This window comes from Vitis riparia, chromosome 7 (assembly GCF_004353265.1).
Source record: "Vitis riparia cultivar Riparia Gloire de Montpellier isolate 1030 chromosome 7, EGFV_Vit.rip_1.0, whole genome shotgun sequence".
Lineage (NCBI taxonomy): Eukaryota > Viridiplantae > Streptophyta > Magnoliopsida > Vitales > Vitaceae > Vitis > Vitis riparia.
Window position 1 is genome coordinate 28,041,665 of NC_048437.1, and position 12,462 is coordinate 28,054,126.

Here is a 12,462-nt window from a genome sequence, read left to right on the forward strand (position 1 = left end):
GAATTTGATAGAACAACAAGTCTTTAATCTCTCGATGATCAAAGAAACCAACCATACAATCTTTCGTGCCTACATGAACTACTTGAAAAGTGGGAATTAATCATATTTGGCATTACAGCTATGTAGCTAGCTGGCTGGATGGCTAATCACCCTCTTAATTGTGGCCTCAAACCCCATTTATGCTAAAAAGCTTGCAGCTAGCTAGCCTCACAACTTCATCCATGCTTTCTCTAAAACCACATTTATGCTAAAAAGCTTGCCACCACACATCTGTGAGTGAGTCACAAAGATATCAATGAGCTGGTCAGTAAGTAGTCAACAGGCTAGGCACTCAACTTTTTTTTGCTTGAATTTGTGAAGCTAATTGATTTCATACAGCAATTAATGACTTCTAGTCAAACATACCACAAAGCCACCAAACCTGCAACATCGGTTGTGATTTAAATTATAGCCCTAGCCAGCTAGCTAGCTAGCTCCAATTCCAAATACGGGTCTTGGTAATATTTTAGGTATATGTTATAGATTCATGTGTTATGTATGGGTTGAATGTAACAAACCCATTGTCCCAACTTGAATAAAACCCTACAAGGAAAAAGTGCTGGGAGTCGGCCTGGAGTCATTTCCGTGAACACCTGCAATTAAGCTTACTTATATTGGATGCATAGTTTGATCAAAACACAAGGAGTGTAGATAGATATCTCAGCTCAAAATCTTGCAAACAGCAAGGCGGTTGAGTAGGAGAGCACATAGGGTTGGATTCTTCTTGTATTTTCATTCCATTTTAGGGGGTGGAACGCAGTGGCCTGGAGTATTCTTGCTGTACTTTTGCTCCATTTTCAGGGATGAAATGTCGGTCTAAAGCAAGGGGAGGCCACCTTTTTCCCTTTTGTTTTTCTTTTTGTGGTGTGGGGGTCTGGGTTTGTTTGGCAGTGGGAGAATGGAACTCTACGTGTCACCCACAAACACCCCTCGACCCAAAATATTTAATATAAAAAAAATTTTGAAGCCATTTTTATTTTTTTTAAATAGAAAATAGTTTTTTTAACTCAAAAAATATCTTCAATAAAATTTTGATAAAAAATATTTTTTGGCTAATTTATTTTGAAAATCACTTAATTTTTATAGGGTTTATAAGTAATAATTAAAAGTACTAATAATATTTTAAAAACAATATTTTATTAAAAAAAATTAGGTTTATTCCAAGTGCAGATAATATCATAATAAAGTTAATATTGTATATTTTTTTAATTATTTAATAAAAATTATGAAAAAATAATTTTAAAAAAATTGAAGCAAAAATTTTAAACTTTTAAATATTTGTGTTTAAAAACATATAGTAGTGTCATGATGCACATGTTTATTTTGTAACAAAAAATCTAAACATATATTAAATAAAAATAGTCAATTATTAATATAATTAAATATAATAAATGTAATTATATCTAATTTAATTTAATTTTTATTAATTAATAAATAAGCATACCTTATTATTTCTTAAAGCCTATGGTAATGAGTAGATATGTTTTACAAAATTATTATAAGATTAATTTCATTTACCTCCCGGCTTGGTTAAATATATGTAGATAAGGTTTCAAATTTCATCCTACAACTTCTTTATTTTGAATGAGAGGGGAGGTGGGTGAAAATAAGAAATAAAAAGGATAAATGAGGTATTTAATGAGATTTCAAATTTAAGAGAGTTAGATGTATTTAATCGAAATCTCAAAGAATATGAATGAAATTAACTGAATTATTATATCATATGTAATTTTTCTTTTAAAACATAAATTATTTATTTAATATAGATAAGTTAAGAAAGCTAATTTTTATATTTAAGTTCTTAAATACAAAATTTTATTCTTGTAAACAATTGAAAATTGATTTTAAGAATTGTTTTTAAAAAACAATGGTGAAACAAATCTTCAATGGTAATATTTTGTTAAAAATTAATGCATATTTTATATATGTTAAGAAAATTTTTATAATTTTATCAGTTTTTGTCAATAAATAATTTATCACCAATAAAATCAAGTACAAATTATTTTAAATGTTAGATTCTCAAGTCATCTTTTTTATTTTTTATCGGGTTAATTTCCCTCAAACCCATGAGGTTTTGTATAACCACCGTTAATTCCAAATTTTGTTGATCAACACCCCCATAAATTTATTCTATTTATAAAATTTATTTTTAGAAAGATTTTAGGTAGATTTATTTAACAAGTCTCTAAAAACATAAATATCACATATGAGATACGTTTATGGGTACTAACTAACGAAATTTAAAACTAATGATATCTTAATATATTTACACTAAACTTTAGTGAAAATGAAATTAATCTTTTTTTTATTTCATTTGTCTTTTCTTCATCTTTTTATCTATTCATAGAAGTTGGGTTCATGCAAATAGATGTTTGTCAGGGAGATTGATACTCCTTCATATAAAATCAAGATTTTCGACTATTAGTACCTGCACGTAAAGAGACAATGGCAACTTATGGAATATGCATCATATGTCCAAAATTTCAAATTTTCCATAGTGAATAAATTATCATAAAATATTTATTTTTAAAATTATATGTAATAAAAATATTCATTAAAAAAGATAGAAGAAGAAATATAACTATAAATGAGATTTATCATTTATGTTCGTTAACCTCGTATTGTTTGTTGTGTTTGGTGTTTGGTGTGGGCTAAGCCAACACATGATGAGTTTTCCGCTTCACCAAGAACTGGGCCTCGGCTCGGGACTCAGTGCTTGATCCAGTTCGAGCACGGCCAACAGGGCCGTTAGGGCATAAAATATCCAGCCAAAGCCCCGACCCGTCCCAACCCAACTCTTACCTTCAATCTTCCCACGAATACGACGCCTGAGTTTTCCTCTCGCAGTTCTTCAAAATTAGGGTTTTTCTCCAAACTTAGGGTGTGCGATTAGGTACAGTGTCTTCTGCAACGATGAAGAGTCGAACCGCAGAAGATGAAAGCCATCACGGTGGAGCTCCCATCAACGGCTCAAAATCAATCAAGAAGCACAAACAGATGATGATGAAGAAGAAGAATATGAGGAGACTTGGCGGTGGAGGCCTTTCTCTTGAAGCCTTCGCTAATGCTAAATCGACGAGCAACAACTACAACCCTGCATTAATAAGTATAATTTTTTTTACATAAAAACCCTTGCGCTTATTTTATTCATTGGATTTTGCGTATTTGTTATGTTTCAGTTCTAGGGTTTCTTCAAATGTTAAATTTCTTTTCATTCCATCGAATTTCTTGAAGAAGCTTGGTATTGGGTGTTGAAAATTAACAAAATAATTGCCTTTATATTAGCATGATAAAATTTGAAGATTGTGAAGTAGTAAATATTTTGGACGATTCTAGGTCCAGTTGGGTTTTTGGGTAGACGTGTTCTGGAAGGAGAAAATTTGGTTTTAAGTTGGAAGGCTATGATTGGCCAATATGCTGAGCTGAAATTTTGTAGTCTGTTCCGGAAGTGGTTTTGATTTTGTTGTCTTCATTTTTTTGGTGCAATGTTGAATGTATTGTTTGAAACTTGAACTTATTGTGGGCTATGTTTGTTTTGTGGAAAATATGAGGAAAAATGTGAGGAAAAGTAGAAGGAAAAAAAAAATTGAAGGAATTATAATTTAAAAATGCATAAATTTCTTATTAATTTTAATTATAGTAGATTTTCTTTCATATTTTCCACAATAGAACCAAACATGAGAAAATCATTTTCCTTAGCATTTGTTTCTCTTTTCTTAATTCTTTTTGGGAACGAAACATAGCTACGAAGTTCAATTGTGTGATATAAATAAAATCCCACGCTTGCCCAATTGAACATTGTAGTCAATAGTGCAAACTTTTTAATCCTACTAATGCAAAAGAGAGGGAGGAGATATGGGGTGGCCTCGGATGTGACAAATAATTTTCTGTTTGGACTGTTCTGAATTACCAGTCCATGACATTTTCAAAATCAAATAGACTGGTGAGGATTTTGGTTTGGAGTGCATGGAAAGCAGTAGCTTGAGTAACAATCTAAGTGGGAGTAAAGTTGGATCGAGTCAGTTTTTCCTTCATATAGAAGGGCGCCTTCTTGCTAATCAATGCTAAAAACACCTAATGACTAATTATTGGATCATTTCCATCCTATTTATTTTCTACAACAAGTTTGAGGGATGGTTGTGGAACGTTCTCAGAGAAAGCAAATAGGAAGCTAAAAAACTGGCCTGGCCAAGAAATGAAAAAGGTGAAAACCAGAAGGATCACCTCAAAACTTTGAGGACCACTATCACAGTGAAAAACCTGGTTTGAGCTAACTGGTTAAACTTGTGAAATCAATGACCTGTCAATGAGTGCTATTGTCCATTATGCCTAGTTCTGTGTTTGGTGGCTTAAAGATGGGAATAAAAGATTAGATAATAAGATTTAAGATCTGCTTTCCTGTGGTTTGGTTTCCAAATAATTAACAAATCAGCTCTACTAAGCCAAGCAGTTGTGTTGGGCTTGGGAAAGTGGAGGTTTTGTTTCCTCAGATTCCAAATAATAAAATGTCTAAGGTTAAAAAATAAATAAATAAATTCTGTTACAAACATTTTTAAGCAACCAAGTGAAGCATACATGATCCCTCATGTGAAAGATGGGTCAAATTAGAAACATTAGTCTTTTGACCTTAGTTTGATCTTGTTTACCAACACTTCTATTCTGTTTTGATTAGAGAAGCAAAAGGAGTTCTATAAGAATGCCAAGTATGTGAGCAAGTATAAGAAGTCCCTGAAGCAACAAGGCAAGCAGAATGATATTTCCTCAGCTATAAGACAACCGCAGGTCTGATTCTCTATTAACTTCATCTGAGTGTTAGTGTTTGTTGTCAATTTCTTGATGAAAACTATACCCTTTTTTTTTGTTAGGAAAGATTGGGCTCCCCTGATTACATCTATCATGGGCAATCTACTAATGGCATCCAAAAAGATCTTTGATGTATTCTAGTTTGTAGAACTAGCAATCCAAATTCATACCATTTTCAATTGCTGTTACAGGATGAAAATGAAGGTGAAGGTGTTAGTCAGAGGAGTAAGAAGAACAAGAAGAAGAAGGATAGTTCACACAGCTTGAAAGAACTGTATGAGAAGAAACGCGAAGAGGAAGAGAGGACAAGGATTGAGAGAGACACAATTTTTCAAGCCAAGAAGGAAAAAAGAGAGAGAGTTGAATCTCAGAGGAAAGCTGCACGAGAGAAGATGTTCAAAAGGACACGAAAGGGTCAGCCTGTAATGAAGTACAGAATTGAGCATCTTTTGCAGACTATTCAAGGCTCTACAAGTTAGATGGTGGATAGCAAGCAACCAACAGCTGGTATTCTCACAATCGCAATCCTAATTGACCCAATTAACAAAAATACCTAATCGTTTCAACCTGTAGTGTAATGTTATTGTTCAGAATATGACACTATTTCAGCTAGTATAGCATTTTTGGATTGTTTTTACAGAGTGCTTTCTTGATTGTTCTGCTTCCTAAACAATTTAAGTCTTTATACAAGAGTACTCGATCCACTACCTTAAATGTATATTTCCCAGTATTTCATTTATGCACTGTTTCCATCTAGTCTTCCCCCACCCATCTGTGAAATTGATTAAGTCATCTGAAAACATATATCATCAAAAGTAGATTTGTGATATGAATATTTGAAGCCAACAATGATTGTTTTGCCTTGTATTTAGCTAGTGGGTCTCAGAGTTTATGTTTTTATGTGATCACTGCATCAAAAAAGAATGTCAATTTTCCGAGGAAATCAGCTTGAAATATTAGATCTTAGCTGCATTTTTCCTTTGTGCAGATTGTGGAGTAAGGTGGCCTCATACTTCTCAACCAGAGGAGGAGAGACCAGTGAAAGACTCCAACAGAAAATTTGCCCAACTTAATTGGAAACCATGTGATGAAGTTTTACTCTTGAACCCAACTTTTTGACGATGATACAGGCACATTTTGTTGGACTTTTTCAGTCTTACGGGCATATTTTTCTGCATTGATTTTCCGGGAAAGTCTTTGTTGGTTGGGTGGGAAAAGTCCCCAGCACTCTGGATCTTAGATGGAGCCCACACGGCTGTGGGTCTTAGATGGAGCCCACACGGCTGTGGGTCGAGACTCGAGTCTTTCTTTAGCGTCATATATTCTAGAATTTCTTGCTCTGATGGCAAATACACGATCCTTCTCTGCAATTTCGGGTTTGAAAAACAATGTAAACAGAGCTCTCTGTGGGGTACACGATCCTTCTCTGCAAATCCTAGGTTGAAAACTCGGCGTCACAAGAAAACACTTGAAAAGAAGATGTTTGGAACTGTTTTTAAAAAATAGGATTTTGTTCAGAACTGTTTTTCAAATTCCGAAAACATATTTAGTGATTTTTTTATAAAAAATAGTTTTCCAAAACTAAGATATTTTATGAGAATATATTTCAGTTGTTTAGAGAATAATTAAAAATTAAAAATATAGAAAAAATATATATTTTTACACACATATAAGACAAAATGGGAATCCTTTAAAAATAATTTAAGTTTTATGCATTTATCAATTGATAAAAAAAAAATGTATAAAAAGTTAATTATTTTTAGATAACCATTAAAAATTTATATTTTATAAATTTGGATTCCTATTTTATAATTTTTTTTTTTTTTTTCCATATCAAGAAACTTTCTCGAATATCACAAGTAGAACAATTGGAAAAGAAAAAGAAAAAACATATTGAAAATATTTCAGATTTTTGCATACTATTTTAGAGAATATCACAGAAGTGTTTCTTAAAACATATTCAAAAATTATTTTTTAAGACCCATTCTCAAAAGCGTTTCCAAACAAGTCTAGAAAAAATTCACAAGCACAATCACCGGCAACATAAAGTACCATCATCCTCGATAGAAAATAATTGGTATAAAGTGAAGCAACTTTTTTCATTCACCCATCTATCATATTACAATAAGGCAGATTCAAAATCACGTGGACAATAACTTATGTCATAACTCATCATATGACCACCCACCCCTGGGTCTGATCATAATACACTCTTGTATTTATTAGTAATACTCCCTCTAACAAACATAATTACCTTGAGGAAAAACCAAAGAAATCCCGAGAAACAAACGGAAAACACGATTGAGATGGGCGGAATTCTGTCAACAGTAACGCACAGCGATGTAGGCCCGACGGCTGGGAGGCCGCCAGCAGATGACCATGAGCGTGAGAGCGATTACAAGAGCCATGAGGAGTCCCTTGAGATCCAAACCTTCACCACCCCCGCCGAGCTCTGTGCAGATCACCTTCCCCATCTCTCTTCTTTGGTTTTCTTTATCAGAAACCTCCTCTCCCAAATGGTGGAAGAATGAAATGAGAAGGTGAGAAGGATGGACGATGTTTTATATTTCTCAAAGTCAAGTCTACTCTAAAGCTTATTAGCATTTAATCAATCAGTCAAGTCTCTGTGTACTGTTTTATTGCTAACAATTCATAAATGATTCGTGGCATAGCCTCTTGTGAAATATATAATTATTTATTTATATTTTACATTTTATGGCTAATTACAAAGCATTTCAAAAATTCTCTGGAAGCCTAACAAACACTTCTTTTTCAACGATCTCAATCTCGTGTATGTCGGATGAGTCCAAGACAAGGTTAGGTGTGCTCAAGACTCCGCCCAATCTGATCTCTGGTCTTGGCCCAATTCTTATGAGCCCATTTGAATGTATATAGTGGTAGTGTTAGTTTACCCGTTGGGCCACATAAAACCCAAGCCCAACCCCTAAACCTAAGGGTGCTCAAGCCCATCCAAAATTTAAATTTAAGCTCAGCGCACCAACGCCATCAATGATTAAGATAGTGTTTGTTTTTTTTACTTAATTTTAAATAAAATTTAAAATTAATAATATTATATATTTTTTTAATATTTTATTTATATTAAATATTTTTAAAAAAAAATCAATATTACTTTTAATATTAAGAAAGTCAAATATTTCGAATTTTTCTATTTAGTTAAAAAAGTTAAGAAATAAATAACAAATAAATAAAAAAATTATTAAAAAAAAAAACATCCACAATCTAAAAATAAATTAATTTCGATAAAAAAATTTTAAAAAAATTACCACCTAAGGCTACAACTTGAGCGATTGAATTAAACCCATCTATGAATATCTCAAAGTCATAAATATATTATTAATTATTAATTTAATGTAAATGATAACTCTAAACTCAAATTTTAATATTTTAATATTTAAAATTATGTAAATAATTAAATAAGAATGATAAATTTATTAGTCTAAGATAATTAAAAAAAAATGGAAGTTAAAATTATTTCATTATCGTTGTATATTTTTTACATTTTAAAGAAAATAATAAATGATATAATTAAAAAATAATAAATACATAATAAAAGTCACACCTACAACTAACATCAATTCTAAGTCCTAAACACATTATTTTCCTAACCTAAACCAAACCATAACCTAGGACTTTCATACTCCCACGCCGGCCTAAACCTGGGATTGGCCGGGTTCCACCGCCCAACTTGGAGCCCTATCCTTGACCCACAATATACGCCTCCGTCACGAGACATATTGCCTTGCAATAATATCAACGTTTGACAAGTTGCACCAAAATAAAAAAATAAAAAATCCACAAAAAGCTACACTTTAGCACTAAACTTTTTTTAAAATTACGTAAATACATATGAAAGTGCTTATTAAGGTTTAGAAAAAGTGGTTCAACTTTTGAGAATTCGACTGAAGCATAGTCTAAGAAGCCCCAATTTTAAAAAAAATTAAAGTACTTTTCCCTTAAAAATGGTCCAATTCCAAAAACAAGACCATGCTTTTTAGAAATAAAATATTTGTGATATGGGTCTACATTTGCAAAAATAATTTTCATTTATTAAAAATTTTAAATATATTTATCATAACAATTCTTAAAAGGTATTTCATAATTCAACTTAATGACTTAAAATGACTTAATGACTCAATTTATGTCACTTAAATCTTTTTTATAAACATAATTTTAGATTCAAATAACTTACTACTTAAAATTATTTTTAATTTTAAATTATGATATTAAATTATTTTAATAAATATATTTAATAACTTAAATTAAATTATTAAATCACTCGGTTAAATTCTTTAAAAAAAATTGTTCTAATTATTCATATTTTTATGCTTATTCTTCTAAAATTCAAAGAAAATTTTGAATTAGAAAATTTAAAATATTGTCATATCATAAAATTTTAATGTGTTACATGTAACGATTCACTTTAAACCATGTAGATATTATCCATTTTAATTTTCTAATATTATCATATCATAAAATTTTAAAGTGTTATATGTAATGATTCACTCCGAATCATATAGATATTATCTATTTTGGATCCAAATGGATTTTCACGACTTTAAAATACGTCTACTTAGTTAAGAAAAGTTATTACATATATAGCGTCAAAAACTTTCTTCCATATTCAAGGAAATCACATTATATATATATATATATATATATATATATATATATATATAAAATGAATGGTAGATGTTGAAGCATATCGGAGGACCAAAAACAAAAACAGAATAAAAAATTCAAAGCAAGTTTGGCATAAAGTGGAGAGCAGAGGGCTTAGAATTGTGAAGGAAGAATCAGAATGCAACAATCATCACTGACTGATCACAGTAACCAAAAAATGCAGATTGAAAAGCAAGAAAAGGAAGGACCGAAGGAGGAGTCCAAATCAACCAAAAGACAAAGACCCCATCCAACGGTACAAACATTCAAAAAGTGTATTCTCTACACCCACCATACAGTATCAAAGATTGAAACAAAAACACAAAGAGGGTGGGGATTCTGTGACACCATTATTGGGTTTTCAACACTCAGATGAAATCAGCAAAAAAGAAAGTAAAAAAAAGGAAAAAGAAAATGATTGAGCATCAAGAACAATACACACACCCAAATGATGGTGATGATCGGAGAAACCCATCTCAAACGTGTGGCCATCATCAAACAATAAAAATGTTCTGATAAAACCCAATTGATTGCATGCACCACTTGCAGAGACACTCTCAGATATCTTTGTTTCATTTCACCCACTTTTTCCCTTTTTCTTTTTCTTTTTTTTTTTATTTGAGTTTTTTTTTTTTCTTTTTTTCAAGATGTAATGTTGTTGTCTGAGTATCTGTCCATGATGGGGGTTTGAATTATATTTATAATTTTTCAAGGATATATTTAGAATTTAGGGCTTGTGGTGGCCCTGGTTGGTATGGGTGTGATGAGAGAGAGAGAGAGAGAGAGAGAGAGAGAGAAGGTAGTAAAAAAGTAGTGGGGATGATGGCATTTCAGAGAGAGAGAGAGAGAGAGAAGGTAGCAGTAAAAAAGTAGTGGGGGTGATGGCATTTCACAGAATCTATCACATGACACAACAGTCGAGAAAAGAGAGAAAGTGAAAGAAAGTTACCATTCCTAAGGCTGAAACCACCATCACCACCACCTACTCCTCAGAGAGGTGGATGAGCTTTTCTTCAATAAGATTCACTGCCATAGTAAATGGATGCTTTTTACTCATTTACCTCCTTGCCCTTCGACAACGAAAAAATTGACAAAAGAGAGAGAATTAAAATAAAATTACTTATATTATTAATTAAACACATAAATAATTATTAATATTTACATGAATAAAATAAAATAAATATAGAAAATTTTAATTAATTTATCTTTCACATGCTAGAAGCTAAAACCTCACTTACATAAATATTATCAATTGTTAAAAATTTATTTAAAAAGTTTTATTTATATATATTTGATGCACAAATTTATATGATTAAATATACCAAAAACTCTTCACTTAAAAATTGAATAATTAAATATATCATAATGTTAATTAAAATAATTGTAATAACTTTCTAACTTCAATATATCATCATCACTGTGCCAAAATTTTAATTTCTAAAAGTGCATATCACTATTTTTAGTACTTTTATATTACCTAAGAAATATATATTTCCTCAATTGGCTATCAAGGTTAAGATTATATATTACCACAGTAATTTTAATAATTGAACTTGTTCCACTGAGTATATTTTTTCCCTAGAAACAAACAGACAAAAAGAGGACCCTAATTTTCTTTCAAAAGCAGATAATTGTTTCCTCTTTCCATCATTGTGGACCAGACAGAGAGAGAGAGGGGGGGGCACATCAATCACCATAACTTTAGTTTTGTAAGGAATCTCACTGCTACCACCTTTGCCAAATCTCAGAATCAACAGTAGTTTCCCTTTATGCAGGTCAGCCTCATCAATACCCACCCATTTCACAACATTTTCTCGTTCTAATCTTCTGTTTCATTAGAACAAACCAAAACAACCAAAAAGCCTTTGGTTACAAGTTAAAAATAGCTCATCCAAATGGGGTCCCCATGAGAACCAAAGAAGTGAGAGATCTATCCCTCAAGCTACCAAACCCTTTTGCCATATGTCCATGGTGTTTTAAACCACTGTTCTCTAAATAGAGAAAAATACTAGAGCATCAGAAGGACCAGATTTTTCAAACATATTGTTTTATGTGAATTGATCCAAAAGTCCCCAAGCAAACTATAATGCTAGAAAGAGAATGGTCAAAGCACAAATTCCACAACAAACTATAATGCCAGAATGAAAAGAAGCAAGTTTTGACTCTTTTTGCCTCTTGTAGTACCTCATCATCCTTTAGTACACATTTGTTTGTACAGCAAGTAGCTGGCATCCAAACTGAGAACTATATATATATATACATATATTGAATGATGGAGATATTCAGGTTGGGTGGACCTTGTCCCAGCTGTTTTTTTTATACATAATGCACAAGTTTGGTGGGGAGTTTGGAAAACAATGTGGGAACACCAATGATCATATCATATCCCATATTTCGTCAAAAATCTCCTGGGATGGCATATGTGGCTCAGCCACGATTGGTGAACACAAGCTACGGCTGGAATTGGAGAACAGAAGAATCGAGAACAAGCCTTAGTAAAAAGGTTGCAGAATCTCAGGAGTGTGAACTTTTAAAACAGGACCACAAACTAAAAAAGAAACCAACTAATCCAATCTAAGATACCTGGAGAAAAACCTAACAATGAAGCATGGTTCTGAGTCTTAACCTTCAGAAGGGTAGAATGCGACACTGAACTATAACCTAGATAACACTTCCATTTTTTCTGGTAAGAACCCCTAAAGCACAAAGGGAATGTTATAGATGATTAGCCTATAGAGAATTGTAAATCCCATGGCTGAAGCTTTAAAGATTTCACTTCATTTTATAGGTTTTTCATGCGGGGCTTCAGCTTCCTAGGTTCCAGTCATGACCAATGTACCAGTTTCTTGTTTGAATTTCCCAAAGAAAAAGAAGGGAATTACATCAAAGCAAAGTTCCATAATTTTGAGATGCATGCACACACATGTATTGTAATTCAGG

At 32.0% G+C, this 12,462-nt stretch overlaps 1 protein-coding gene across 2 annotated transcripts; it reads left to right on the forward strand.

Annotated features, from left to right (window-relative positions):
• The first annotated feature begins 2,775 nt into the window (after positions 1–2,775).
• Positions 2,776–6,212, forward strand: LOC117917289 (rRNA-processing protein FYV7). Of its 2 annotated transcripts, XM_034833511.1 has the most exons (4): positions 2,776–3,145; positions 4,712–4,821; positions 5,034–5,349; positions 5,831–6,212. In XM_034833511.1, the coding sequence occupies exons 1-3, from the start codon at positions 2,953–2,955 to the stop codon at positions 5,319–5,321; spliced, it is 591 nt and encodes a 196-aa protein (XP_034689402.1). In that variant the 5' UTR covers positions 2,776–2,952; the 3' UTR covers positions 5,322–5,349; positions 5,831–6,212. The 2 variants fall into 2 exon arrangements, with proteins under 2 accessions (XP_034689402.1, XP_034689401.1); XM_034833510.1 differs by lacking the exon at positions 5,831–6,212 and having other exon boundaries at positions 2,778–3,145; positions 5,034–5,581.
• The last annotated feature ends 6,250 nt before the right edge of the window (positions 6,213–12,462 follow it).

Excerpts from the sequence above, each read along its gene's own strand:
- LOC117917289 (XM_034833511.1), top strand. The coding sequence starts at position 2,953 with ATGAAGAGTCGAACCGCAGAAGATGAAAGCCATCACGGTGGAGCTCCC. Across the intron at positions 3,146-4,711 it reads CTACAACCCTGCATTAATAA|AGAAGCAAAAGGAGTTCTAT; the intron begins GTATAATTTTTT and ends TGTTTTGATTAG. Across the intron at positions 4,822-5,033 it reads CAGCTATAAGACAACCGCAG|GATGAAAATGAAGGTGAAGG; the intron begins GTCTGATTCTCT and ends TTGCTGTTACAG.